The 27,343-nt window shown below is 33.8% G+C and overlaps 2 protein-coding genes across 2 annotated transcripts; both read right to left on the bottom strand.

Moving 5' to 3' along the window:
- Positions 1 to 3,184: 3,184 nt before the first annotated feature.
- Positions 3,185 to 8,862, bottom strand: LOC110619119 (probable membrane-associated kinase regulator 4). Its single transcript, XM_021762370.2, has 2 exons — positions 8,504 to 8,862; positions 3,185 to 4,636 (listed from the first exon to the last, which is right to left on the bottom strand). Exon 2 carries the CDS (start codon positions 4,488 to 4,490, stop codon positions 3,405 to 3,407), a length of 1,086 nt encoding a protein of 361 aa, XP_021618062.1. The 5' UTR covers positions 4,491 to 4,636; positions 8,504 to 8,862; the 3' UTR covers positions 3,185 to 3,404.
- A 152-nt stretch (positions 8,863 to 9,014) lies between these two features.
- Positions 9,015 to 26,243, bottom strand: LOC110619310. The gene is made up of 18 exons (XM_021762659.2): positions 25,918 to 26,243; positions 25,219 to 25,440; positions 24,845 to 24,940; positions 24,082 to 24,134; positions 23,667 to 23,763; positions 23,164 to 23,237; positions 22,736 to 22,853; positions 22,072 to 22,182; positions 20,936 to 21,012; positions 20,354 to 20,420; positions 19,044 to 19,109; positions 18,383 to 18,490; positions 18,133 to 18,263; positions 17,881 to 17,947; positions 17,659 to 17,726; positions 17,487 to 17,574; positions 12,112 to 12,182; positions 9,015 to 9,696 (listed from the first exon to the last, which is right to left on the bottom strand). Exons 1-18 carry the CDS (start codon positions 26,065 to 26,067, stop codon positions 9,318 to 9,320), a joined length of 2,043 nt encoding a protein of 680 aa, XP_021618351.1. The 5' UTR covers positions 26,068 to 26,243; the 3' UTR covers positions 9,015 to 9,317.
- Positions 26,244 to 27,343: the final 1,100 nt, after the last annotated feature.

The raw sequence follows: 27,343 nt of genomic DNA, 5'->3' as shown, positions 1-27,343 counted from the left end.
GCAAATGTTTTCTTGTATCTGTTCTAGGAATGATATTGAGGATAAGAAGGCACTGGAAAGCTTATTCCCAAATTCCTTGATTGAGGTTATTTACTCGCAGGAAATCTACACTGAAATAGTTTCCTGCACAATTAATTCATTTTAGCTAGCACAGACTATTGAAACTGACTTTTGCTTTCATAATTTTCTGCGCCACGGCAAAGACTCCTGCAATGGGTGAAAGCCTGACGGAGAAATTTTTTATATCAAATATAAACAATCCAATTTGAATAAGTTTAAAATCCAAATTTTCTTGTTGGAATTGTTAAAACGCTTCTGGTTAAAAAATAATTCAACGGAAATTGAGAAAATGGCTTAACTATAACAACTTAGCCTGGTTTGAATCAATGGTTGAATACATAGTACTTGAATCCAAGGGTTGACGGATACAACTTTTCTTTTTTTGTCTTTTTCTTATGTGCTTGTTTGTTTAATAGGAAAAGAATTATGTTAGCACGTGTGAACGTGCACACGAAGTTACATCCTTCCAAATGTGTGAAATTGTGAATAAGCTCTCTTTTTCTACGTGAAGCAAGAAGAGCAATGATGGCAACGTGTTGTAAATTTGTAATTGCTGAAATAATTTTTAAACAGCTTGTCATATAGTGAACTTTGAAGCAGCTGTGGAAAATCTTCATGTGTCAGTCTTGAGCAATATCTTGTTCAACTTAAAAAATGGATCTTATGGTTTATATATCTCTTGAAAATCTTTGACAATGGATAAGAACTTGCATATCTACTTATCCTCATTTAGCCTTTGAATTATTGCCAAGAAAATAGTCATATAATCATATCATGCTGCAAATTCAAAAGGGCTATGGAGAAAAATTGGGATTTTGAGCATATTTTTTATGGGCCCTGATGAGATTTTTTCTTCTTACTTTATTAAACGAGTTCATAATACGCTAAATAGCTACATGTAAAATAAGAAAAATAGATCAATGATGCAAAATAAGGAAAATGGATCAATGGTGTATTAGGGATATCCGCCAAAAACATCGTACACAAGTTCGATCTAAGAAATTTCAATGGAGAATTTTTAGATTTAGTTGCAGAAAAAGAAGAAGAGGAGAGGAAAAAAAAAGAACAAGAGGGAGGAGGAGAAACTTTTATCAAAGTCTGCTAAAAAAAGAAAAAAGAAGCCCCTCTGTGAAAAAGTGATATAATATTCTTCGATATATTTTTAGGTGAGGTCTATATATCTATTTTTTAACTCGAAATATTATCGAGTCAAATCAAATGTATAAAAAAATTGAGAATTTATGTTGGTGGCAGAGGATGAGGATAAATTTTTTCCCCTTGTTCGTGAAGTTAAATTTTTTGGTTGAATTATGTTAAATTTTTTATGTTTTTTTTCCTATTTTTGCCGTTATAATTTTTATGTTTTTTTTTTCCTATTTTTGCGGTTATTATTGTGCAAGTGTATTGGTAATATTGTAGGTTAGTTTCATCTAATACATCACAAAATTTTCTGGGAGTTGATTTCATTAGCATCTGATTGAAAAATTTTAGTGTTGTAGTTTTCTACAGTTCCCTAATTCCATTTTATAGGAACATATTATTGGGAAATCTGCTATTGCTTCCCTAAAAGTGAGATTCTCAATTATGGCATAAGCTGATTGCTAGTACTCTGTCAAATCACTTACATATCTTATTCTTACTGTCCCTTTCTAACAAATTAGGTATATGAACAGCTACATCTGAGCTTATTGTACACTGAAACTTTTTTTATTTACAAAGATGAACTGATATGATTATGCCTTCTAGCAGATGTTCTCTTTTCTTGGTAAGCAAAAATGGAAGTTGGGTAAGGAAAAAGGTTGCTTGTAATAAGCTTATAGGTACCCCTTAGTGCTCAGCATCATCAATTAGCCTTTTTTTTCCCTGCTTTCTTTGCTTCTAATCCTGTCAAAATTCTAGCTGACATACTCTCGTAGTTTAAGGCTTGATACACCCACTAAGGAAATCAAAAAGTGAATTGAGCCACCTGAGAGGCTGTCTTTCACTTCTCTACTTGCTGAGGTTTCTAGAGGTGCCGTACTGTTCATGTCTAGGACTGTCTGCTAAATCTTTTTCAAACATCTTCACTAGTTGTATATTGATTATTGGAAGAAACCCTTTTATTTTATTGATGCAGGAATCACTTTTCCTTGTTTAAATATTAAATTTAGGCAGATGTCCCTTAGCTACCCTTGATAGACAAATCATGATTTGATCTGTTATCCTATAATTGGCTGCAACAAAATGATGTTTTCTTTGACTAATTTACATTATTTTGCAGTTTGGTTTCCTGGAAAGAAATGAATAAAATTTGTGATAATGGAGATATATCTACATTTTACACAGGCAAACAATGTTGAACTATTTGATGAACTTAATGATGGTGAGAACATTAATTTTCTTCATCATTTTATCGCTGAAACAAAAGTGAAATTATCATTGATAATCATGTGGGCTATCAAAACTAATAACTCCATTAAAGTGTGGAGGACAATCTCTTGTGTCAGGATACTGTTGGCATGTGACTGTAAACTGTTTGTTTTTTTTCCTCTATAAACAGAATGGAACTTGTTAGCTTGTTGAAGATCTATGTAAATAATTTCTCTGTATGCTGAATAGCTGAAAAAAATACCATATTCAAGATTTCAATAATTAGAATATGACCCACAGTTACATGATAGGCATTGAGAGCCTACATTTATATATTGTATTTCAGAAGAAACACTGATACAAGATACTATTGATGGTACTGGAATCTTAAGTTGCACAGTACACCTTAAAATTTTGTGCACTGATTGCAAAATATTCTTTCGAACAAGTGTCATTGTCTTTTTCTTTTAGCTTAATTATCCTTTTGCTCTTTTTATCTTCTGACACATTGCCTCAATTGAATGTACTGCTCTCATATTGATTTCTTAAGAGATTGTGCATAAGCAATTTGAGTTTTAGTGAAGTAATGAAGCTCCAATGAAATGTCAAAATTCGTGAAGTGAAACAAAAAGAGCTTAAAAGTTTTTATATCTACAAATTGCTAAAGTGGGTCTACCATTTCTTGCCTTAGAAAAATGATTTCTACCCATCAAGTTTCTGAGAATTTTAATACTTCTTTGATTTGAAATTTCTGGATTTCTTGTTTGACATTAAGCCTTATTCTGAGGGGAAAAAACATTTATTGGGCAGTTTAAGAAACTTCCACAGAATTGTCTGATCTATCAGTTAAATACAGACATTAACAGCTTGTAACTGTTGCCTTTAACAAAATGATGCACATAATTGAATCAATGAAAGAGAAAAAGAAACGCATCAGAAGCTAATCTAGTTACTTTTATGCTCTTTTCATTCTTTCTCTAACTGTTTAGTGAAGTTCAGCCTCTGCAAAGCTCAGGTCTCTTTTGCTCTTCACAGATAGCAATCTTGGAAGTTGACAATGAGTAAAAACCAACTTCAGTTGCTGTCTTTCTTGGGCAGAACAGCTGCTGGGACTGCTTGCAATGTGCAATTGCTCCTTGAATTGGATTCTCAATCTCTGAATTTACACTGCTACATCTCTTTAGAAAGGGCAATCCATAAAAGCCAGTAGTATTTGTTGAGCTTGAAGATGAAGAAGAACCAGATGATGATGATGATGACGACGACGACTTGTTTGTCGAATGGCGTTTGATAGCCATCGAGAAAGATCGCCTATGAAGGCGACCATTGCCATCCTCATTACTGATCTTCTGTTTGTTAATATTCCCCATAGAAGTTGCTGACATTTGGTTCTTATCCTTCTGAATTTGTCCAAAAGGGACTTTCCTTGCTGTCTTCTCCCATTTGTTCAAAGAATCTTTGGCTTTTGAAACGATTCCTTCATCTGCAACTTTTGAAGCTGCTGTACAGGAATCATCTGAGCAGCCAGACTTACCAAAGAAAGACTTCAGATAAGCCCTGGAAGCCTTCAGCCTTGAACTAAGAGAAGATTGCTTGATTATCTTAAGCTTTTTAGTCCAAGACTTCTTTTGGTTTTCTCCAATGAATCCACATTCTTCATTTGAGTACTCCAAGAAATACTCTTCAGAATTAAGCTCTCGACTCACCTGACAAGACTCAGCAGGTGAGATATTGCAGGATTCAAATGGGGTACTCGTTGTAGTTGGTGTTGTTGCAGTAGTCATTAATGGGGTGCTAAAGAATTCATCAAAATTATCTTTCCTGCAAGAGTTGGTGTGTTCCAGGAGCTTTTCCACCATTTGTAGACGAGGAGGAAGGTGAAGTGGAAGAAGCTTTCCTTTGTAAAATAGCTCATCAGCTGGAGAAGTGGTGGCATCTTTTTCCAGGGAAACTGAAGACATTTGAAACTCAAACTCTCTTGCTTGTGGAGGAGAAGTTTTGCAGAGAAAATTAGAGTAAGAGCTGACTTCCATGTCAATGTAGTCATCATCTGGGTGATCATATGATAAGTTCAGTTCCATTTCTACCAACTCTCCGTCACTTCAGCTTCTCTCTTGCTTTGTGGGTATCTGTGTATGGGAAGCTGAGCTTATGAGGAGGGGAAACAAAGGGAAGAGCTGCATTTAAGAAGAGTGAGGTGATGTCTCAGGTCCTGGAAAGTGATGAACTGTAAAAGACAATTGTCAGAATTTTGATATTGTCTGAATGCATCCAAATAAAAAATTTAAAACTTTATGGAAGCTGCAATGGTGGTCCATTTCTATGTTTCTTTTTTCTTTGAACTTATAATTTGTGGCTTATTTTTTTAATATTACAATTTAAATAATGAAAAACAATTTTATTAAAAAATATTTATAAGTTATTTTTTATAATCTACTTAGTGTATAGTGACAAATAATCCAGCAATTGGATTACTGATCAGCATTTCACCTTAATTGAGCTTAGTGAATAATGCCAATAAGCAAAAACAAATAGTGTAGCTAAAATACAAGTAAACAAAAGAAATATTTGATATGGAAGAGATATTGGCCCCCACATTTATTATTTTATTTTAATATATAAATTATTTATTCATTAAAAAAAAGATGAAGGAGATATATCTGCTTATCTTGAAATGCACTCACCTATCTCTCTTCCTTTTAACCAAAATCAAAAAGCAGCCTATCTCTTTATATTATATAAAATACTTCATTGGTTTTCTCTCTGTGTGCTTCCATTAACTTATTAAACAAAGCTAGAAAAAAGTTTCCCCTTGGCTTCTATGTATTATAGAATAAGAATACCTGAAAGAGATTCCCTTTGTGCTTTACCTAGTTTGCCACTTTTACTGGATTTCAGGATTTGTTTTTCTCACTTTTTTTTTCAAGAGTTACAGAACAAATGATACCGTTCAAGAATTAGCCACAATCTAGTTAAAAGGCAAAGTATAAATCAGCAACTCTATTATCTTCCCAATTTATAAATTTAAACAAAAAGTTAGATAAATCAAATTAATGATTACCAGACTTTTTATATTTGGGATAAGACTAGACTTTAAAGAAGGTAGGCTCAAAATTCATCAAATTTTTCTTAGGCAGACCAACCCAGTATTGCAAGTCCTGATCTGGATACACGGAGCATATTAAGCTTATCGTAAGCCTGGGTCCAACAGAAAGTAAATCAATTCAGTGACGTGACGTGCAGGAGAATAGTTGGCCCAATTATTTCGTACCCCTATCTGTAAAAATTAAATGATCACCTAGCGTGTAGAGATTCTGACACATCCGTACATACGAATCTAAATGACAAAAATAGATAGCACTATAGTAGAGAAGCGGTTAGATGTTACTAGCAGATAAAATGCAAAGAAATAAAAAAGGGAAGGAACGTATTTTTCTCCAGCCAAGCTTATACAACCACGGTTAACCCTATTTTCTGAATTTCAGAACATCAGAAATAATATCAGTAATTTATATTTTTAAAAATATATTAAATAATTTATATAATATTATCATTAATTTTACACTATTATCATTAGCTTCTCTTACTTTTTATTATATAACCTAACAGTAATTATTTTCTCACACTTTTTGTTATATAAACTAAAAGTAACAAGGCTAAAACTTCATGGGAGAAACTTTTTAGTTGAGTTTTCTAAAGTATATAAGTAATTTAATATATTTTAAAAAATACAGTATTAACCGGCTAATTTTATTATATCTCATAGATTAAATAATAATTTTTCTATAATAAAAAATAATTAAATTTATTTTTTTTTTTGAAAAAAATTTAGAGTATGAGATTATCTTAGCCAAGATTAGGGGATTTGTGTAAGAATAAAAATATCTTAATACGAACTTGGCCTTTAATATAGTTGAATGGCAATAAAGGATTTGGACTCTAATCAGTTTGTGATTAACACTAAACTTTTGTTGAATAAAAATAATTACAGCAAAACCTTTCCAATTATATACGCTGATGATTGTATGAGATCCAATGAGAGGTTGAGTTTAGAGTATATTTTATTAAGTTTAGATTTATCTAAATTCAAAGTCAGAGCTACGCATATAAATTCGCACTCGGTCCAATTTATCGATATATGAATCCTCAATTTGTATAAGAAATAAGGCTGCGCATTAGTCCTAATAGACCTAAAACTCAATCTTTGTAGTATGAATTTTGTCAAGAACTAAACATTCAAAATCCGGCTGTCATCACTGTATAAATATATATATAAGTGCATTACCGCTGTTATTTAATTAGGTTAAAATAAAAGAATGATATAATAATAATAATAATAATAATAATAATAATAATAATAATAATAATAATAATAATAATAATAATAATAATAATAATAAAAGAGAGGATGTGAGTTGTTGACCTCAATAAGAAAACAACATATGATATTCCGACAAATTATGGTGGAGAGGAAGGAAATTGAGGATTAAATGCCTGCAAAGCTCGAGACTTTTGTTTTTGTCTTCCCTTTTCATACAATCCCTACATTTTTATTTATGACCCTTCTCTCTCTTTCTTGGTTCCTCTTGTTTTTTCATTTATTTAAAATCTAATTACTGAGATCTTAATATTAAGAAACCCAAATTCAATGGGCCATCTCTTGCTTTTTTTCGGCCAAATCCAAACAGTATATAGCTGTTCCATTTTGAAAATAAGCATTAAAAAAACACATCTAACTACCATTTGTTTGAATTTCTATCTTATCCTTTGTAGCCCTGTTGAAGACATCATCATATGTATTGCTATGAGCAAGTTGGTATAGCCTATTCAACCCAACCCATAATTCCATTAATGGTCCTGTGATCCTGACCTACAAGGCTCAATTGGGACTAAATTATTTTGTTCATTTGATGATTAATCCTCCTAAAATTCAATTTGAATCCCTCTATCTCTAGTCATCTCTAGTATCTCTAGGAAAGAAATCTGTCTTCTCAGAGACTTTGGAAGAAGATTTTATGTTTTTATGTTATTTTGTATTGCTTTTCAGTGTGTTTGAGGAACTTGTCTTTCATAATATGCATACCACTAAACACACGACCATAATCAATGAGTATTGATTTAATGGTAATAGAGTTGTCTATAGAGTTGTGATGTTACATTATAAAACCCATTTGCCTTAAGTCCACTCATTAGAAAAAGAAAAAAAAAAACAAGCCAAATTAGAATATCATGATAAGAAGTATTTGCATGATTGCAGCATCCTGCAAAGGAAGGAAAAAAAATAGGACTAGATATTCACATGTTAATTCTGGATCTGAACAATAATGATGTACTCAACAAAAAGCAGATTTTTTATTAATTTTATAGAGATCCTCGTTTAGAGTTTATGTTAGCATTGGTGTAATTGTAAATATATTCTACTGAGACTTGCATGTTGAATGTTATAACTAAGAAAATAACCTCTCATTACATTTTAACCCTTCCCAGAGGCTACTTGGAAGTCTATTGTGAAGACCACCTCTTAACTTGGAAAGAGTAAAAAAATTATTTCTTAATCACAAAGCGATACATTATTTAGAATAAAAAATTTCATAAAAATTCAATTCCACTAATCTTTCTTTTAAACAGTTCTCTAGTTTGGAATGAACAAATCCAATTATTTTAACTTAAAAATTTTTAATTTAAAAAAAGTTGAAATTTTACATAATTTTATAAAAATTTATTTGACATTTTTTCTTGAAAAATCAATCATGCTAAAACGGAAGCTATAAGTTGCTTTTATAAGGTTCTAATGCCTAAATGCAACATCTAAAGCCCCCTTCCGGTAAATTTCACATTCCTGTACATAGCCATAGGCATTAAACTTGGATTCCACAGGGACACAAAAAGAAAAGTACAAGGCAAGGATACCTATAAATGTGGCTCTCCTGAAGACCCGCCACCCACAAAATCAGGGCACTAGGATCTCTCAGTAATTGAAAACAGACAAGAAGAACCACTCCGCTTCAATTCATTCCATTTGCCGGGTATCCCACCAGCACCTAACCCAATTAGAAAATTGCAGTAGCTAACAGTATTGAATTTTTGAACTAACCCCTTGGTCTAGTCATTGTAGTGACTGCCTTTCTAAGAGATCTTGGCTTTGGGGGAGAGGAGGGCTAACTATCCACTATCTTCTGTACTCCAGTAATGAAAGCATAGGAGGCCCTGCATAATCATGGTGCTGTACAAAAGATAAGACAAATTCCAACTTCCAGAAAAGGAAACCTAGTGATAATATATTTAATATTCTTTCTTGGTTTCATAAATAACAAGAAATAAAGACAGCCAGTTCCCCACATTCTAAATTTCGTTTACTGCAAACACTTTTTGTTACGAAGCATGAAAGCTTACCTTGAAAATGAAAGGTCACATGGTCTTCCGCATTATCAGCAGAGAGGCAAATTTGCACCAATTGTTGCTAGCTTAGTTGGCGCACACAAGGATACTTCTAGGTAGTGACCATGACTTTATCATCTACATTATTTGCCAAAAAAACAAGGAGAGAGGAACACATTCACCACATTCTCAATAGGAATTAGGTCAATTAGCAAACAACATGAATATTGAGAATCCAATGATACGTGTCGATGAGTCTGTGCCATAATATTGTAGTTCAACATTTACATTCGGCATCTTCTGTTTGTTTGTTCCGTCAAACTCCATCGTAGAACATACAACTTTGACAATTTACAGAAGAATTAACAAATTGAAACTTATTCCAATGTTACAAATAAGTTACACCTAAAAGCTCAAGATATAAAATTCAGCTTTTAGGTAGGTCCTGCATGTATTTGTCATAATCATACATAGGCTTGCTTGTTTATGGATTTTCATTGCACCAGTCACAATTTTGAAGGGCTTGGGTGTCACTTGCTTGTAGCTGTATCCCCAGAGCTCAACTCCCTTTCAAGCTCATCAAACTCCCACTCAGCAATCTCTTCAGCTGAGTAATCTCGAGCATCCTTCCCAAATTCTGACTCCAGCTTAGCTAGTTCAGCTGCAGGGTCAAGCACCTGATGTCCTTCGACTGCAGGTGCTATGGGCTGTCCATCTGTACCAGATTTTGGAGAACTAGGATTCTGCATCAACTTTCGGGTGGGACTTCCCAGTGGCTTCTCAGATACAGTCTCTGCCTTCGGAGTCGGTGGAGTCTCAATTTCTAGAATTGGTCTCTCAATGGATTCAAATTCCTTTCTCAACTTCTCAATATCATCAAATAGTTTTTTAATCTTTGCATCATCTTTCCTGGAAAAGAACCAAAACATATTCAGGACAAAATAACTGATCATCTTATCTTAAAATTTTGAAATGCAAAGTTCTGAACATGAATTTTATATCAAACAAATAAAATATTCAAACATCTAAGAGGAGGGGGACATCAATAGATGCCTTTAGTTATTGTTAAAGTTAAAACAATAGACAAGAAAGAAGAAAATAATCAGAAAAGATTTACATGATTCGTCTGCGAGAGACTACATACACAAAAACAACACATCAAATGACTACATCTATATTCATTTGTAGTCTATATCTCATGATTCATAAAATCCTCAACACAAAAATAATGGAAGATCCAAGACATATATAACATGATACTATAAATTAAAAAATTCTCCAACTAAATAAGAATATATAAAATTCCCCTAAATGGGAATATATAAATATACAGTGACTTTCCATAACACTCACCGTAAGTTGGAGCATGGAATCTCATCAATTCCAAAAACTCTCTTGACGAGATTCTTATTGAAGCCAACAACTTCCTTGCAACAACTCACAAATAGCACAAAAACACCAACAAGCAGCTCGCAAGGCAGATTCCAAAACAACTATGCAAAGCACCCACACAAAGCACCAAAAGACAAAACAACACTTGGGATTGTACTTCCCTCCTCAAAGGAGATGCCAATGAGGAAATGCCAATAGAAAGAAACTCACAAGGTTGCACTCCCTCACTAAAGGCAATGCTAGTTAGGAACATCGACACAACACAACACACAGGAATGCACAAAACACGCTTCTCAAACGCAAAAACTTCGGCTGTAAATAGTGCCAATTAATAGTACCTGTAAAACAGAGCCCTAACAAATTGGAAGTTCTAACATCATGTTAAAGTTACAAGAACAGGAGAAAAGGAAATATAAGATTTATGTGGCACGTCAAAGGATACAATCTCAAAGGACTACATATTATTCAATTCTATTTTATATCTCATAGGGCAAATTAGACAGATGGTACACTAATTTAGGAGTGCACAATAAAATACCTACACTTCATTTAGTAGCTTAACACTCCATTAACTTCTATTTAAGTAACATCAAACTCCATTTAACCTGCAGTAGCAGGTTTCTAAGTTAATTCTGTTGACATGGGACTTGTTAAATTTTAAGTAATATGTTTTTTCTCTCATAATTGAATATTTTTCAGAAAATTTAATTAATTAAAAATAATATATTATTTAATGAATTTATCTTTCTCTATCATTTTTCCCTCTCTCTCAGTCCAGTCTCTCTTTACTAACACATCGAAGATCCTCTACCTCACATCAACTCCATCTCCAATCCTCACCTCATTCCTATAATTAGAAAAAGAGGTGCTCTTTTTCTTTTATTTTAATTTTACTAAAGTACAAGATTCTCTGGCAGAATTCTATTCTCTGTCTTCACATTTCATTCCCCTTTCAGAAATCCTCTTCATCTCCTTTCTCCTCTTTCCATCCTAATCCCTAAATTTCTAGATCTCCCTTTCTCTAAGAAATCAATAAATTATATATTACATGCAAGCCCAAATTCTCAATTTTCAAAAAGAACTCGCATGGAAAGCTAACCTTCTAAGCCTAAAATCAAGAACCCACATCCCATATTTCAACTTTGATTAGTATGCAAAGAACCCACCATGAGTTTTAGCATAATATTGAAAGGAATTGTCACCCACATTAGATTTTTCTCTGTACATGGTAAAGGAATCAATCAATACTAAGAGTTCCTTCGGCATCGTTACTAAGAGAGAGAGAGATTAATTAGATATCTTTCTTGGAAATATTAAAAATTAATTAAATATATTTAAAGGAGAGAGAAATATTTTTTTTAATTTACTAAATTCCACATTCGCACAATTAACTTAGAAACCTGCAGTGCTTTTATATTACTTAAATAGAAGTTGAAGAGATTTCAAGTGACATAATAAAAATTAGGTATCTTGCTATTACATACCCTAAATTGGCATAATGTCTGTAATTTATCCATATCTCATAATACATAAGCTTCCATATTTATAATTTAAAATCCGAGACATATATGGCATGATATCACAAACAAAGGATTCTCCAATTACACAAGTATATTTGAAACCTTTCTAAATAGTAATATATATACATTACAAAAAATGTATAAATTGATTTTCCTTACTCTCCCCCTTAAATTGGAACATGGAATCTCATCAATTCCAACAGCTATATATTCCAAATTCATATTCAAACGAATTTTTGTAGACATTCACAAAACTAACTCCCATTCATAAATTTAACCAGAAAAAGAAAATCCAATTACTATAATCCTCATTTAAGTAATTTAAATGATAAATTCACATTCATCTAAAAACCTAAACAAATAAAGAAAAGGGAAAAAAAGAATAACAATCGAGAAAAAGCCAGAATAGCACCTATAAAAAGCCAACTGCTGAGCATAAAGTTGCTCTCTCATGCTATCCACCACACTGAAGGTAGTTATAATCTGAAACAAGACGGCAAAATTAATATACAAGACTTATGTTTATGATTCTTTTACTAAGAATTACCATAGTGAAACTATGGAACTTATAGATAAGGCTTAGCCATTAAAAAAAAATACAAACATTTTGTGAAATTATGCTTTAATCCAATTGCTTCAATTTTGGCAATGCCAAATTGACCAAATTAGTGGCAATTTTTCTCCACTTGACCAAATTAGTCAAAATTAAAATAAAAACAATATTTTATTCATAAAGAAAATTTTAGAAAATAACAACTTTAAATTTTATCCTTTTCTCTCTCCTCTCTCTCTCTCTCTTTTTGTCTCTCACCTACCATCCTCCACCACCATCAAGAGCCTACCCCATAGAAATGTGTAGCTGAAACCCTCTTGAAGCCAGCCATGGCCCTTCCTGTTTGAGAGTACATTTGGAGACTTAAGGCTCCGTTCATTTGGATTATCCATAAAGAGTAACATTTGGATCTCACCATCGCTGGAGTCGCCACACCGACCCCTTGTCAGATTTGAGGTTTGTTTGCCGTTCGGGTGTTGGGGGGAGGTGTTTTATTTGGTACTGTTCATCGGCACTATTCACAGGTACTGTTCATGGGTACTGTTCACAGGTACTGTTCATCGATACTGTTCACGGGTACTGTTCTTCTGATCCTTTGCTATTTTGATAGTTTTGGGTTGGTTGTTCTGATGGCTGAAGTTAAAACCACCGTAACTGATGTGATTCTTGTGATGGCTAAAATCACGGAACACAAATTAAATGGATCTAATTTTTTAGATTGGAGTAAGACTATCCGTATTTATTTACGAAGTATTGCAATGGATGATCATCTTACCAAGGATCCTCCAACTGATGAAACTCGTAGAGATTGGATGAGGGATGATGCTCGTTTGTTTCTGCAGATTCGAAATTCTATTCATAGTGAGGTGATTAGTCTTATTAATCACTGTGAATTTGTTAAAGAATTAATGGAATATTTGAAATTTCTGTATTCTGGTAAAGGAAATATTTTCCGTATTTATGATGTGTGTAAGGCGTTTTACCGAGCCCAGAAAAATGATAGAACTTTGACATCCTATTTTATGGATTTTAAAAGAGTTTATGAAGAACTTAATGTATTGATGCCCTTTAGTATAGATGTGAAAACTCAACAAGCTCAACGAGAGCAAATGGCTGTTATGAGCTTTCTTGCAGATCTCCCTCCAGAGTTTGAGACAGCTAAATCTCAGATTCTTTCTGACTCTGAAATATCATCATTACATGATGTGTTCACTAGGGTATTGCGTACAGAATCTCCAATTCCTTCACACCCCACTAGTGCGCTTGTTAGCCGCAATGACAGTGGCAGACAGAATAATAGAGGTGAGCAAAGGGGAGGTTTTAATGCTGGTAAAAGATCTCAGCGTTCTGGGAAAACAGGTTCTACTTCTGACTCAGGAGGAATCATTTGTTATTATTACCGCGAACCAGGACATACTAAGAAGACATGTCAAAAACTACAGAATAAGAATCAGCGCACACAAATGGCGCATATGGCAGTTGAGGCCCCTTCAGATCAGGGGACTTTGATATCTGAACATGAGTATGCACAATTCACCCAATACCAGGCATCTCTGAAATCCTCTAATTCCTCCTCTATCACTGCAATTGCCGAGTCAAGTAACTCTACTGCATGTCTTGTGTCTTCATCCTCCAAATGGGTTATTGATTCTGGTGCTACAAATCATATGTCAGGTAATTCTACCTTTTTGTCCAATCTTGAGTCTCATGCATCGACTTCTTATGTTACTCTTGCTGATGGTACTAAATCTTTTGTCATGGGTTCTGATCATGTCAACTTAACCCCTTCTCTTTCTGTATCCTCTGTGTTATGACTCCCTAAATTCGCATTTAATTTGCTTTCTGTTAGTAAACTCACTCGTGCATTGAATTGTTGTGTCTCATTCTTTCCTGATCACTGTATTTTTCAGGATCTTTCGACGAAACAGATTATTGGTAGAGGGCGTGAGTCAGAGGGTCTCTCCGTCTTGGATCAGCAACTACCTAGATCACTTGCATGTTCCACGCGTTTAACACCTTTTCATGTTCATTGTCGTTTGGAGCATCCTTCTCTCTCAGCTTTGAAGGAGTTATATCCACAGTTTTATTCTTTGTCTGTTTTAGATTGTGAGTCTTGTCAATTTGCCAAACATCATCGTTTGCCTTCAGTATCTCGAGTCAATAAACGGGCTTCGTCCCCCTTTGAGTTAGTACATTCAGATGTTTGGGGTCCTTGTCCTACTGTGTCTAAGTCTAAGTCTGGCTTTAAGTACTTTGTTACTTTTGTTGATGACTTCTCTAGTACTACTTGGTTATTTTTAATAAAGAGTCGTTCAGAATTATTTTCTATCTTTTGTGCGTTTCATGCTGAAATCCAAACCCAATTCAATGTTCTCATTCGTATATTGCAAAGTGATAATGCTAAAGAGTATCTCTCTCAATCTTATTTGTTACAAAAAGGGATTCTTCATCAGTCCTCTTGTGTTGACACTCCTTCACAAAATGGAGTTGCCGAAAGAAAAAATCGACATCTTCTTGAAGTAGTCAGAGCCCTCTTATTCCAAATGAAAGTACCTAAATGTTTTTGGGCTGATGCTGTATCCACTGCTTGTTTTTTGATTAATCGCATGCCTTCCCCCATCCTTAATGGTGATATCCCTTATAATATTTTGTTTCCCACTAAATCTTTATTTCCTATTGAGCCACGTATCTTTGGGTGTACTTGTTTTGTTCATGATGTTCGTCCACAGGTTACTAAATTGGATCCCAAATCACTCAAATGTGTCTTCCTTGGCTACTCTAGACGTCAAAAAGGGTATCGCTGTTTTTCTCCTGATCTGAATCGGTATCTTGTATCTGCAGATGTAACATTCTTTGAGTCCACTCCATTTTTTCCGCCATCCTCTGTTTATAACACCCAAGGTGAGGAAGATGACCTTTTGTTATACACTGTTCGCTCTCTGTCTCCTCAGACTACTCCAACACCTTTCGCTCATGTGCCAGGTCGCCCTCCCATCTTTCATGTGTATTCCAAACGCTTAGAGGACTCTGATTTCGCTCCGCTACCCGCTTCTTCGTCGACAGATCCTGCTCCCACTGATCCTTCACTGTCTGATTTGGATTTGCCCATTGCTCTTCGCAAAGGTAAACGTACTTGCACTTATCCTATTTCAGCTTGTGTCTCTTATGATCAATTATCCTCTTCTTCTCGTTGTTTTGCCACTGCTTTAGATTCTATTTCAGTTCCCAAAACTGTTATTGAGGCTTTGTCCCATCCTGGTTGGCGTGCTGCAATGGAAGAGGAAATGATGGCCCTTGACACTAATGGTACTTGGGAGTTGATGTCCTTGCCCCCAGGAAAGCGGGCTATTGGGTGCAAATGGGTGTTTGCAGTAAAAGTAAATCCTGATGGATCTGTTGCTCGCCTCAAGGCCCGTTTAGTGGCCAAAGGTTATGCACAAACTTATGGAGTTGACTATTCTGATACATTTTCCCCAGTTGCCAAGCTCGCATTTGTTCGATTGTTTATTTCCTTGGCAGCTACACATGATTGGCCTTTGCATCAACTGGATATTAAAAATGCTTTTCTTCACGGTGATCTTCAGGAGGAGGTTTATATTGAGCAACCACCTGGTTTTGTTGCTCAGGAGGAGTCAGGCAAGGTTTGTAGACTTCGAAAATCCCTTTATGACTTGAAACAGAGTCCTCGAGCATGGTTTGGCAGGTTTAGTGAGGTGATCCAACAGTTTGGAATGAAAATGAGTAAGTGTGATCACTCAGTGTTTTATAAAAATTCTGATAGTGGAGTAATTCTGCTTGTAGTATATGTGGATGATATCGTTATCACAGGAAGTGATATTGCTGGCATCACATCCCTAAAAGAATTTCTTAAAACACAGTTTCATACAAAGGATTTGGGTTCATTGAAATATTTCTTAGGAATCAAAGTTATGCGGTGTAAGAAAGGCATCTTCTTGTCTCAAAAAAAATATGTTCTTGATTTGTTAGTAGAAACAGGAAAATTGGGTGCTAAGCCTTGTAGTGTCCCAATGACCCGTAACCTTCAATTTACCACAGAAGACAGTGAGCCATTTGCAGATCCTGAAAGGTATAGAAGATTAGTTGGCAAGTTGAATTATTTGACGGTGACTCGTCCTGATATTGCATATTCAGTGAGTGTGGTAAGTTAGTTTATGTCATCTCCTACTGTTGCCCAGTGGGATGCTTTGGGACAGATTCTTTGTTACCTTAAAGGGGCCCTAGGGCGAGGGCTATTCTATGGCAACTATGGACACTCAAATATTGAATGCTTTTCTGATGCTGATTGGGCAGGCTCGAAGGTTGATAGGAGGTCAACTACTGGGTATTGTGTTTTTGTGGGAGGTAACTTGGTCTCATGGAAAAGTAAGAAGCAAAATGTGGTCTCCCGTTCTAGTGCTGAATCTGAATATCGAGCCATGGCACAAGCCGTTTGTGAAGTCTTGTGGGTACGTCAACTATTAGAAGAAGTTGGGTTCACAAATTCGGTGCCTGCTAAGTTGTGGTGTGATAATCAAGCAGCTATCCACATTGCCTCCAATCCAGTATTTCACGAGAAGACTAAACACATCGAGATTGATTGTCATTTTGTTCGTGAAAAGGTCCAACAAAAGATAATATCAACAGGACATATCCGAACTAGAGAACAATTAGGAGATATCTTTACTAAAGATCTAAATGGAACTCGAGTTGATTATATATGTAACAAGCTGGGTATGATTAACATTTATGCTCCAACTTGAGGGGGAGTGTTATAGGTTATAGGAAGTAAATATGTTAATATAGGATGTAAATATTGATAGATGGGTTAGTTACTTAATCTTAGGGATTGCATAATCATAGGCTTGATTTTCCTTCCTATTTAGATACGTCTCTCATGTATAAATAGGTTGTAATCTCTATTGTGATATACAACAAATATTATCTTTCTATAGAATTAAAACAGAATTTTGAAAGAAGGTTTGGACTTTTTTCTAATTAAGCTTATAGATAAAAGGGGGAGAAGGTTAATTTTGAAAAGAAAAATAATGTAATGAGAAAAAATTTGGAGATTACAAGGGAAAAAACACTAGCAAGTAAAATGAGAAAATATTTATGAAAACTGTAAAAGTACAAAATCTGCCACAGATATTTAACAAAGAGTTGGACTGCATTTTATGTAACTTGGTTTCATTAGTGAAGGCAACAAATATAAACTAAACAATCACATCACATACCTTGGCTTCATAGTCCAGATATTCCTCCTCAAGATTTTTCCTTGGATGTTTAGCACCATCATGGTCCACACCTGCTGCTACCTCTGACCTGTATTATGAAGTGGGGAAAAATCAGAACATTGGATCAAAATCAAATCAAAGGATTGCAGGACATCATCGTAAAGCATATCACCCTTCACTTAAATTCTTCAGATTTTTCACAAAATTCCCAATGCGGGTGATATAAGGACCCAACTCATTCTGCATAAATATAGCCAGCATCAGAACATGAATGTGCATGCACACATGAGAGAGAGAGACAGACAGACAGAAGGAGAGAGGAGAGGAGGCAGGAAGTTAGTAATAGCCTCAGGGTTAGCCGATAAAAGATTCTTGAAAAATAATAAAATCATACCTTATAATCAGAGAGGAGATGGATTGCCAAGTTCACAAAATAGTTCTCGTGCCTCTCCAATTCATCACTTGAATTTTAGTAAGCAACAGGTACCAACAAATGAAATTCCAGTTATTTTTGGTTTGATGTACAAGGCTCAAGAGAGATAGAATAGGGAAAATTATGCTCTTTCACCATCCATATGAGAAAGTAAACCAATGCATACACCATAATACTTGGCATACTTAATATTCACAAAATAGAAGTACATACTTGACCTCTTTCTCCTTTGTCTCTGTATATGAACGCTGGAGAACCCATGTATCTTCCAGAAAATTAATCCAGTTACTCAGGACCTTTGCTTCTACCTTGGAAGCAGCAGCAGATTTTGACAGTTCACCTTCCTAAGAACATATTGAAAAGATATATCAGAGATCTGAATAACGAGAATAACTGAAGACTTCATGCAATTATCTTTAAACCTGATTAGAACTCGGAAACCAGGAAGGAGAACTTTTTGCACCTTTGCTTTCAAGTGCTCTAAGATCTGACTGTTAGCTTCTTCGAACTGGTCTCTCTCTTCCCTAGAATTGTGAAGGCGTGCATTTGCAGCAGCTAAGGAAATATTAACCTAAACCATGCTGATCAATCTTTAATTTTTTGCAATCAACATTGATAACTGGATAGGCAACACAAGGCATATGGACCATGAAGTAAGCCCTTAAAAGAACATAATGAACAATCCACGGTGAAGGAGATTTAAAAAAGGACATCCTGTTCAAAATCCAAACCAAGTCTAAATCTACATGTGGAAGGTTTTTAATAGTTGCATGATTCACATGATTTAGGAAAAACCTTCATGTTGCATTTGGAAGAATTTCAAGTGAAGGATTTTGTTACAGTCTCGGGTTAAGGATCTAGTTATGGGTCTGTCGGGTAAGGGTATGGAAGGGTTTTGACAGATCTTGTTGGGGTTTTTTTTTTTTACAACCTATGTTTACTGTTAGTACAGGCCCTAGGAAGGGAACCTGAGAACCTCTCGAGTCTATAGTGCTCAAAAACTGATTGAATTTGGAAGCCCCTTTCTTATTGATTTGTTGTGTTTAAATAAAACATGGAACAATGGTTGTTACAAGAACAATATGGGGAGAGAGAGAAATAGAGAGAGGAAGGAAGGCGAGAACCTTTTTCAATTGAGCTTCAAGTTCATCTCTTTGTTTTTCAAGTACAGAAATTTCAGCTGATATTTCCTGAAGAGAAAACAAAGAGAATTCAATTTTCCCTCCAATCAAAGTAGACCCTTGGAAGCATGAATGTCTCATAGTTTATACCAGACACATGCCTTAAAACTTTAAACAGTACATGAACCATAAAAAATGCTATGCCCAATGGGAACCAAATTTTATCAAGTAATCTGTAGTCCCTTCAGATTACAACTTAAACATGAGTACTGGTACAGGAAAATTGAACCTAATAAAAAAGATCTAATGAGCCAATTAAAAGAAGCCCTCAATATTTCATAAATAAATCGGAGTTGAGAGAATGCTTCCTTCTAATGAGTTAAGAGAAGCCCTCAATTTGTAATCCGTCCTGCAACAATATTATCACACACATGTACATGATGGATATTATCAAACACATATACATGATGGTAAAATTGGCCATTCCAATAAGAAAAGATACATGTGCATGGAAACAATAACTAACCACACAATCACTCTTTTACATTAGGCCTATGGCCCAAAAAGACCATAGTTTTACAGTTTTTTATATTTATAACCAAAACTTTTAGTTTTGCATCAAAAAGTCCCAACTTTCAAATTTGTTATAATTGTAGTAATTTAAATTAATTTTGACCAGATTTAAATTAGCTTACATGGCTCGCCACGTGTCATTATTTTTAACGCAGAAGTAACTCGATTGACTTGAGTTAAACCTTATTAAAGACTCTAAATTCCTAATTATATGAAATATCAAAATTATATAATTAAAATCCCTAATTTTGATTTAACTCTAGTTAAGCAATAGAATTGGGAATTTCAATTATATAATTTGGGGATTTCAGGTAATTAGGAGTTTAGAGTCTTAATTAGGGTTTAACTCAAGTCAATCACAGAATAATTATATGTGGCATGCCATGTAAGCCACTTGAAATTTGGTCAAAATTAATTTAAGTTGCTACAATTACAACAAATTCGAAATTTGGGACTTTTTAATCCAAAAATAAAAATTTTGATTATAAATGTGAAAAACTGCAAAGTTGTGGTCTTTTTAAGCCAACAGGCCTTTATATCAATGATATTAGTACCATTAAAAGGTATGTCTTCTTGAAGTACATGCTAAAATTTATAGCATCCTTGCAGAAAACCCATTCATGAAAGACACCAGGCTATCTTCTAGAGATGAATGTTATCTTACGCCATACAGAATAAGGATAACAAAAGAGGGGGAAAAAAACAAAACAAGACAAAACTTTGCTTTAGAAGCATATTACCTTCTCCCTTTCATTAGCTTCATCGGCCTTGGCAAGACGAACTTTCAGAGCCTCTTCCTTGTGTATTCTGTCAATTAACAAGAAGTGGAAATAATCTGGTATAAGTTCTGAATATGATGATAGGTTTAATAATGTTTATTTGATAATGGGTTGAAGCACTTCCGGTCATGTTCGTTGGTCTCAATAAGATGGAAGAGGATACATTCTGATACTCTAGTCTGACAATCTCCCACGTTTATTTCCAAAGGACTACCCAGGCTCAGAAAAGAAATTATTTGCTAAACCACCTAAGTGACAGGCTTAAATACCAAAAACATCTCAGCAAATTGCTATACACTTGAAATGAAGATGATGTATGCTCAGTCTTCCATAGAACAGAGTGGAAGAGAAGACATTACAAGTTGTTCTTTATACAAGTAAACTAATCCTGTGAAACCCCTAAGGAGGTGCAGTTCAAGAACAGAAATCATTAAAATTATAGTAGGCATCAAAAGCAACCTACAGCCAGTCAATACCCAAACAGTTCAAGAAACAAGAAATTGTAAAATGAAACAGATTGGGTCCAAAAACAGAATTTTATACCTATGATCTAAGATGCCCTTTTCCGCTTTTCTTGCAGAGCTAGCAAGGGATTCTGACAAGACTTTCAACTTATCAACCTGCAAACACCAAAAGAATTTTTTTTTGAAAAAAATATCAACACAGTTTTAAGGGAAACTAGGCATTTTCCAGTTGATATGAACAATAACAGAAAGGGATGGTTAACCTGAAAATCAATATACAGCACATGTCCTGGAAAACGAGTGATAATTTGGTGATATGAATAGCAAAAGTACTACCAAATATGATATGTAACATATACATGCCAATAGTGCATATGGCAGCAAATAAAGCAAAATATGAAGAAAAAAGCATTTTTAAGAATATGTTCAATCCGACACAACCTGTGGATATTAAAAGCAAATTAATAAAAAAAAAGGCATAATAGCTCATTAGGGACAGCACCAAAGTGATTTCGTCAGAGACTTCTCCATATCAATATCTCACATGTTAAACAGTCACAGAACCAACCATCAATGTCGCTGAACGAGTCACAAGATCAGACCATCAAATACTGCAAAGCAAAGAAGTGCTGCCTCTCTTCATTCAGGTACTTAAAATACAAGGAATAACAAAATGGTTTCATTAAGTTATGTGGTAGTTATTACCATGTTAGCATTATCATTATTAGTACTTAAGTAATTACATTATCAATATCATTATTATTTTTTTACCTTCGCCCTTCTCTCAATTGGATGATTAAGTTCTACTAACAGCATTGCTGTAGTTTGAGCCCTAGACACCTCCATGATGCAGTTATTATCTACCTTTGTCATTATGGTTATAACTATTGCTATCATTGTTCATGCCATGCATAGACTCTCACTCTCCAATGCTGTCCCCATTTACAAACATGAATACATATCTTATACCCCATATTTGAAGTAGAGGCAGCCAAGTCCAACAGCCCATATCCATGCATCAATATTCACTAATGTCTGTCCACACACACAATAGTTAATAGCTATAACAGCAAAAATAAGAACATGGCACAGAAAAATCCATGAATTAAACATGTAATAGACAACAGATGACAAAAGGTAAGTAACTGCAAAAATGAAACAGCGATGTTTTATGAACATAATCAAGAACAACCCCACAGTAATGGAAAAGCATACCTTTTGAGCATGAATCTCTGGAGAGTCTCCGAGATTAAAATTTTTCTTTTTCAGTAAAAGCCCTTCCAGTCTGGAACAGATGCGTATTTGTGCAAGGTCTTCTTTCAGCGCCTACAAATATAACCGTTTGATCTGTATTACTTACCTTGCACTAAGCCAATGATCAAGATTGAAGATACCAACACAAATTTAACAATTTGAATATAATGTTTGCCTCAAGAAAAAAAAAAGGCAGTGATTTTATTCTATCAATTAACACCTTCATTTATCATTCCCTTCATGATACACAAAATTAAAATTAAAAATAGATGCTTACTTTATTAATGTCAACCACTATGTTGTCAATCTCTTCTCGTTATTATTGCATTCTTGTGCAAGGGATTCTTCTAAAGGGATTAAGAGCCACTAAAACACAGAATATACATTACCGACGTGATCTAAAACTCACATGTCAAATGATAAAATTCTTAATCTCAACATCTCCAGTACTATTTTATATTTCAGACAAAAATCTAAAGCTGATTATTTGTCAGATAAGACCTATCAACATAGCTATTTGCAAGTACCTGTTGGAAATCATATCCACATTAACGAAGCCAGTAGCATAAGAACATTCAGACAAAAAAAATGTGAGAAACAAGGTAATCAAAACACTAAAGTTCACCTCTACAGTTGCTTTAGCTGTTCCACCCGATTCTTTGTCCTGACCTTCACTTGATGGCTTATCAGAACCAATCATCCTATCAAGTTTGTTCTTCAAATTTATGGCTTCAGCATCTATTCTGTGACAAGAAAATATGCCAAAGAAACAGCATTAGAAATTTCTACATACTCATTTTGTTACTTCAATTCTTCATGAATAACACCATAAGCAACAAGCACCTTGTTAATCAAATTACTGTAACATCTAGATATAATTTGATAGTGATAAAAACTTGTATGCATTAAAATGGAAATCATTTTTCCTCTAAACACAAATCCCATCATCATCCACAAACATACAGAAAAAAGTTCAGCCTAACAATTCAAAACGAGTACATAAACTAATCACAGTTTAAGGGGAAAAAAAAAAAGTTCTTGTTCATTAACTACCTTCCAAGATCAGCACTAACTTTCAACCCAGCAACAGCACCTTGTGCAAATTGAAGCAATTCCTCTCGCTTCACCTATAAGGTTACCAAGAAATGAGAAAAGATCAAACTATTACTCTTCACTTCCAACCTGAAAAACAGAACAGAATTTTAGCAATTCCACTTGGTTTACATGAATTTATCCAAACCAAATGGCCCCCAGTATAGTTATACTTTTTCTTACAGGGTCACTCTTGGAAAACCAGTTATTAACTTATTATTCTTTTCTCCTTTTTCAAGAGTGCTTCCCCTTTTTCTACTTTGCAATTTCCTTCCAATAAATTTTTTTCACATAAAAAAAAAAGCAAATGAACAGATAAAAAAGAAAAAAGACAGTTAGCCTTTTCTTTTTAGTATTCAATCACACATGATTCCAGTTATGCATTTAAACATCAGGAAGTTTCCAATGCTTTTCTGAAATAGTTTGTGTAATCTGAGTCAAGTCAGTATTCTTCATGTCTTTACCAACACTTCATCTTGGTAGCAAGCAAAAGCTGAAGCCAGATCCTGTATGCTGCTCACTATTGCATTATGAACTTCTTTTCCTCCATTTAGACAGATCCTGAGAGTAATCGAATATTTAAAGGATTCAGGCAAACTTCAAGCTCATTCCAAATATTCAATTTTTAGTTATACATCAACAGACAACATATCCAAGAAGAGACAGGTGAGTTCTATAAAGTAAATTGGAAGTGCTTCAAAAATAGTGAATCTAGATAGCTTATCAGAGACCAAGGGTATTAAATTAATTTGCACCAGCTAAAAGAGAAAGGGGGGGGGAAGAAGGAGAGAATTCAGCCCAGCAATAACTAATGTGGCACTTTAGACCCTGATTCAAGCTTAATCATTATTAGAAATTTAGAATAGCCAGTAGACTCACCCAAACATCTCTAGAAGCAAAGAAATTTCTTCATCAGTCGGTGCTTCAAGAATCTGAGTCATAGAAAAGAGTTAAACTCTACAATCAATAATTACAAAACTGTTGTCAGAACATGCAATAAGTCAAATTAACATGTCCTGTAGTCATGTTTTAATTTGTGGGGGAAAAACTATAATTTCAAAGCTTATATTATCAATTTAGTTACATCTAATTTTTCCTTTGATTATGTAAACCTGTCAAGTAAAATATGAACACCTGAAAACATTTGAAATTAACTTTTAATGGAAAACGTTCCTTGAGAAAATTATTTTCCATTATTTAATCATAACACTTAAAAGCAACTAGAAACCATTTTTATATAGAAAGAATGTCTGCCTGACTACAATTGAATTTGATCTATAAACTAGTAAATGTGTATAGATATGTAGTTTTCCTGTGTATCTTACAATTTTTTTTTTAATTTTGTACAAGTTTGGAAAATGACTTTCCATTTTGAAAACAGAATTATCTTCAAGGAAAACATTTTTGGTTTATCTGCTTTCCCAAGCGCCACAAGTGTTCGACAGAAACACAATTTTTCCAACAAAATGTTTCAATGTAACAAATAGAACCCATGAACCACACTTGAACATGTGCATCAGCAGTTATTAGCATACTCAGACTTGTTTGACAATGATGCAAGACATTCATCGTATACTGGTACTCAATATTGATTAAATCTCTAAGCATGTGTAAATACATGACTGAAATCACATTACCATACCATGGACAATGTAATGCCCTCCATAGCCTGACTTTGGAGAAAAACATCGCGAAAGTTCATAGGCTCACCCCCAATGTCAGAATCATAATACAGTACCTATCTCATCATAACAAAAAGTTAGGAAAAGAACTTAAACATACTGGAACTTTCCGTATTTCAGTCAGTTCAAGATATGAACCATTTCACACAAGTAATCTCGCGTTCCAGCTTACTACACTATTCCATATTTTGAAAAAGAGCACCAGTAGCATAAGTCTTATCTCAAAATCATAAAATGACTTGACAGGGGAAAAAATTGACTGATTTAAATGAGTTAAGAGAGCCAAATCTACAGACCAGCAAATGGCATAGAAAAACTTAAGGTTTTTGCTCACCATAGACTGTTTTCTTGGACTTTCATTTCCTTCATCAGTAAAAACATGTTGCTCAAGTGTCGTCTGTTTATCTTCAGGTGAAGCTGCCAATAACTTGTCAACTTCTTTAAGCACAAACAACCATCTTCTCAGCAACAGAATCCGCTCAGGACCTCTACAAGAGACAGAAGCCTCCTCCAGTCTCTTAACAGTTTGCTTAACGCTTCTGTAATTCCGATTCCCCTGCATACAAATGAAACTTGTAAAAATTCAAAAAAAGATTGCATCACTGAGAAAATGCATGGGAAACAGAATACTAAACAGAGCAAAGACATATTCAGAAAGCAGAACACCACGAACATTCAAAACTTAAATTGTTTAGCTGTCAGAACCTCACAAAACCTTAGCTCAAATATAGAAAGCCTTACAAAAAGCTCATTCCTCAGCATCATACAACAGCTAAAACTCCAGTTACTTAAACTTCAATGTACTAGTTCTTTGAATTCACATTATACAAAACGACAAAAATATCAAAACACTTAATTTGATCTCTGATCATTTTCTACAAAATGGAGCTATAGAAAGCAAAAACTATGGTGAATTAAAGCTGATAAAAAAACCTAAGACCAAAAAAAAAAATTACAAACAACCGTAAATTTCAAGAACAGAGAGACAGACACAAAATTTATGAACCAAAATACTAATGAACAAGGAAATTACAATTCGATCTTGCAGGATTTTGGCTCCTTCAGCAACTGCTTGGCCTGCTTGTTGAACAACTGAGTCAGCGTAGTTCTTGACGGCGCGTGTGAGGTTGTTCTTGTTCCCCACCTCAACAGCTTTGTTCACGGCGGATCTCAACCACGACATTTTCTCTTCTTCTTTGAAAAATTTTTCACTTCTTTTCTGTAGAACACAGAAAAATCCAGACGAAATATCCGTAAAGAGCAGCTTCTTACTGATTTTTTTCTCTTTAATTAGGTTTTAGAGGGAAACAAGAGATCGTTGGCTTAGGGGTTTTTTGGAGGTTGAAGAAGAACAAGAAAAATTAGAAATAGAGTAATTATCAGATGTAGACGGTGTATTATACTTGCCGTACATCAACCAATTACAAGATGATGACAATAGTTTTGTTTTTTCATTTACCATTTAGTTCTTGTATTGTCAGATATTAATAAGGTAGTCTATTGTTTTTGAAAAATTTATTAATATATTTTTTCCTTATTAATAAAATAATTTTTTTATTAAATAATTTTTATTTAATATTTCATGACGTCATAATATTTGGTCTATTACTATAATTAAATTTTATTTAAATAAATTATTATTGCAAAATTAATTTTTGTATGATTTATTATAATATTTTGCTATATTTTTCCATCTTATAATGCATATTTCTTATTGATAAAAAAAATTATTAAAAGAAATTTATTCGATAATTTATGCTATGTAATTTAATTATTTCTTGGAATATTGATTTTTACTGTGATAAACACAATAACTATTTTTATAATTTCTTAAATTTTATTTTTTTTTCTTTTAATTATCATATTTTTTATTAATTAATAAAAAAATTATTAGGACCGTACTAATTAAGTGAGATAGATGTAATTATTTTGCTAAAATTTAGCTGATTTAATTTTTTTTAATTATAATAAAAATTTTAAATTATAAATAAAAGTGAGTGAATGAAATATCAAAATTAAAAAAAGAAAACAACTACCACATAATTAATTGTCAATGCACCCTTTTCAATTAATTTTTGTACGTTCCCAACCTAAAACATTCAAAAAATAAAAGGAAAAATTACTGCCAGATCCCTAAATTTTTGAAAAATTTACTAGTTTATCTCTTTTTTGAAATTATTCAACTAAAATATCTATATATTAAAAAATACAATTTTTTCAATTTTTTCATTTCGTTTATAAAATTTAAAAAATATAAAATTTATTTTTTATTTTCTAATTTAAGTAAAAAAATTAAAATTAACACATTTTTTAATTTTTTGAAAATCAAAGAAATATTTTAAAAAAAACAAATGTATTTTTTTATAACTAAATACATGCTTAATGGTTTTGTTGTTCTACAAAATATTTTTCATTTATTAATTTTTCTGCATAAGTAATTCAATCAACGAGAGTTTTTA

Source organism: Manihot esculenta, chromosome 7 (assembly GCF_001659605.2).
Source record: "Manihot esculenta cultivar AM560-2 chromosome 7, M.esculenta_v8, whole genome shotgun sequence".
Taxonomy (NCBI): Eukaryota; Viridiplantae; Streptophyta; class Magnoliopsida; order Malpighiales; family Euphorbiaceae; genus Manihot; species Manihot esculenta.
This window is presented reverse-complemented; position numbering and strand designations above follow the sequence as displayed.

What these genes read in the sequence shown, in the direction of transcription:
- LOC110619119 (XM_021762370.2), bottom strand. Translation starts at nt 4,490, where the DNA reads ATGGAACTGAACTTATCATATGATCACCCAGATGATGACTACATTGAC.
- LOC110619310 (XM_021762659.2), bottom strand. Translation starts at nt 26,067, where the DNA reads ATGTCGTGGTTGAGATCCGCCGTGAACAAAGCTGTTGAGGTGGGGAAC. An exon ending in GCTACCAAGATGAAGTGTTG is followed by an intron (nt 23,238 to 23,666) that starts GTAAAGACATGA and finishes GTAACCTTATAG; the next exon opens with GTGAAGCGAGAGGAATTGCT. An exon ending in TTGAAGCTCAATTGAAAAAG is followed by an intron (nt 18,491 to 19,043) that starts GTTCTCGCCTTC and finishes AGCATGGTTTAG; the next exon opens with GTTAATATTTCCTTAGCTGC.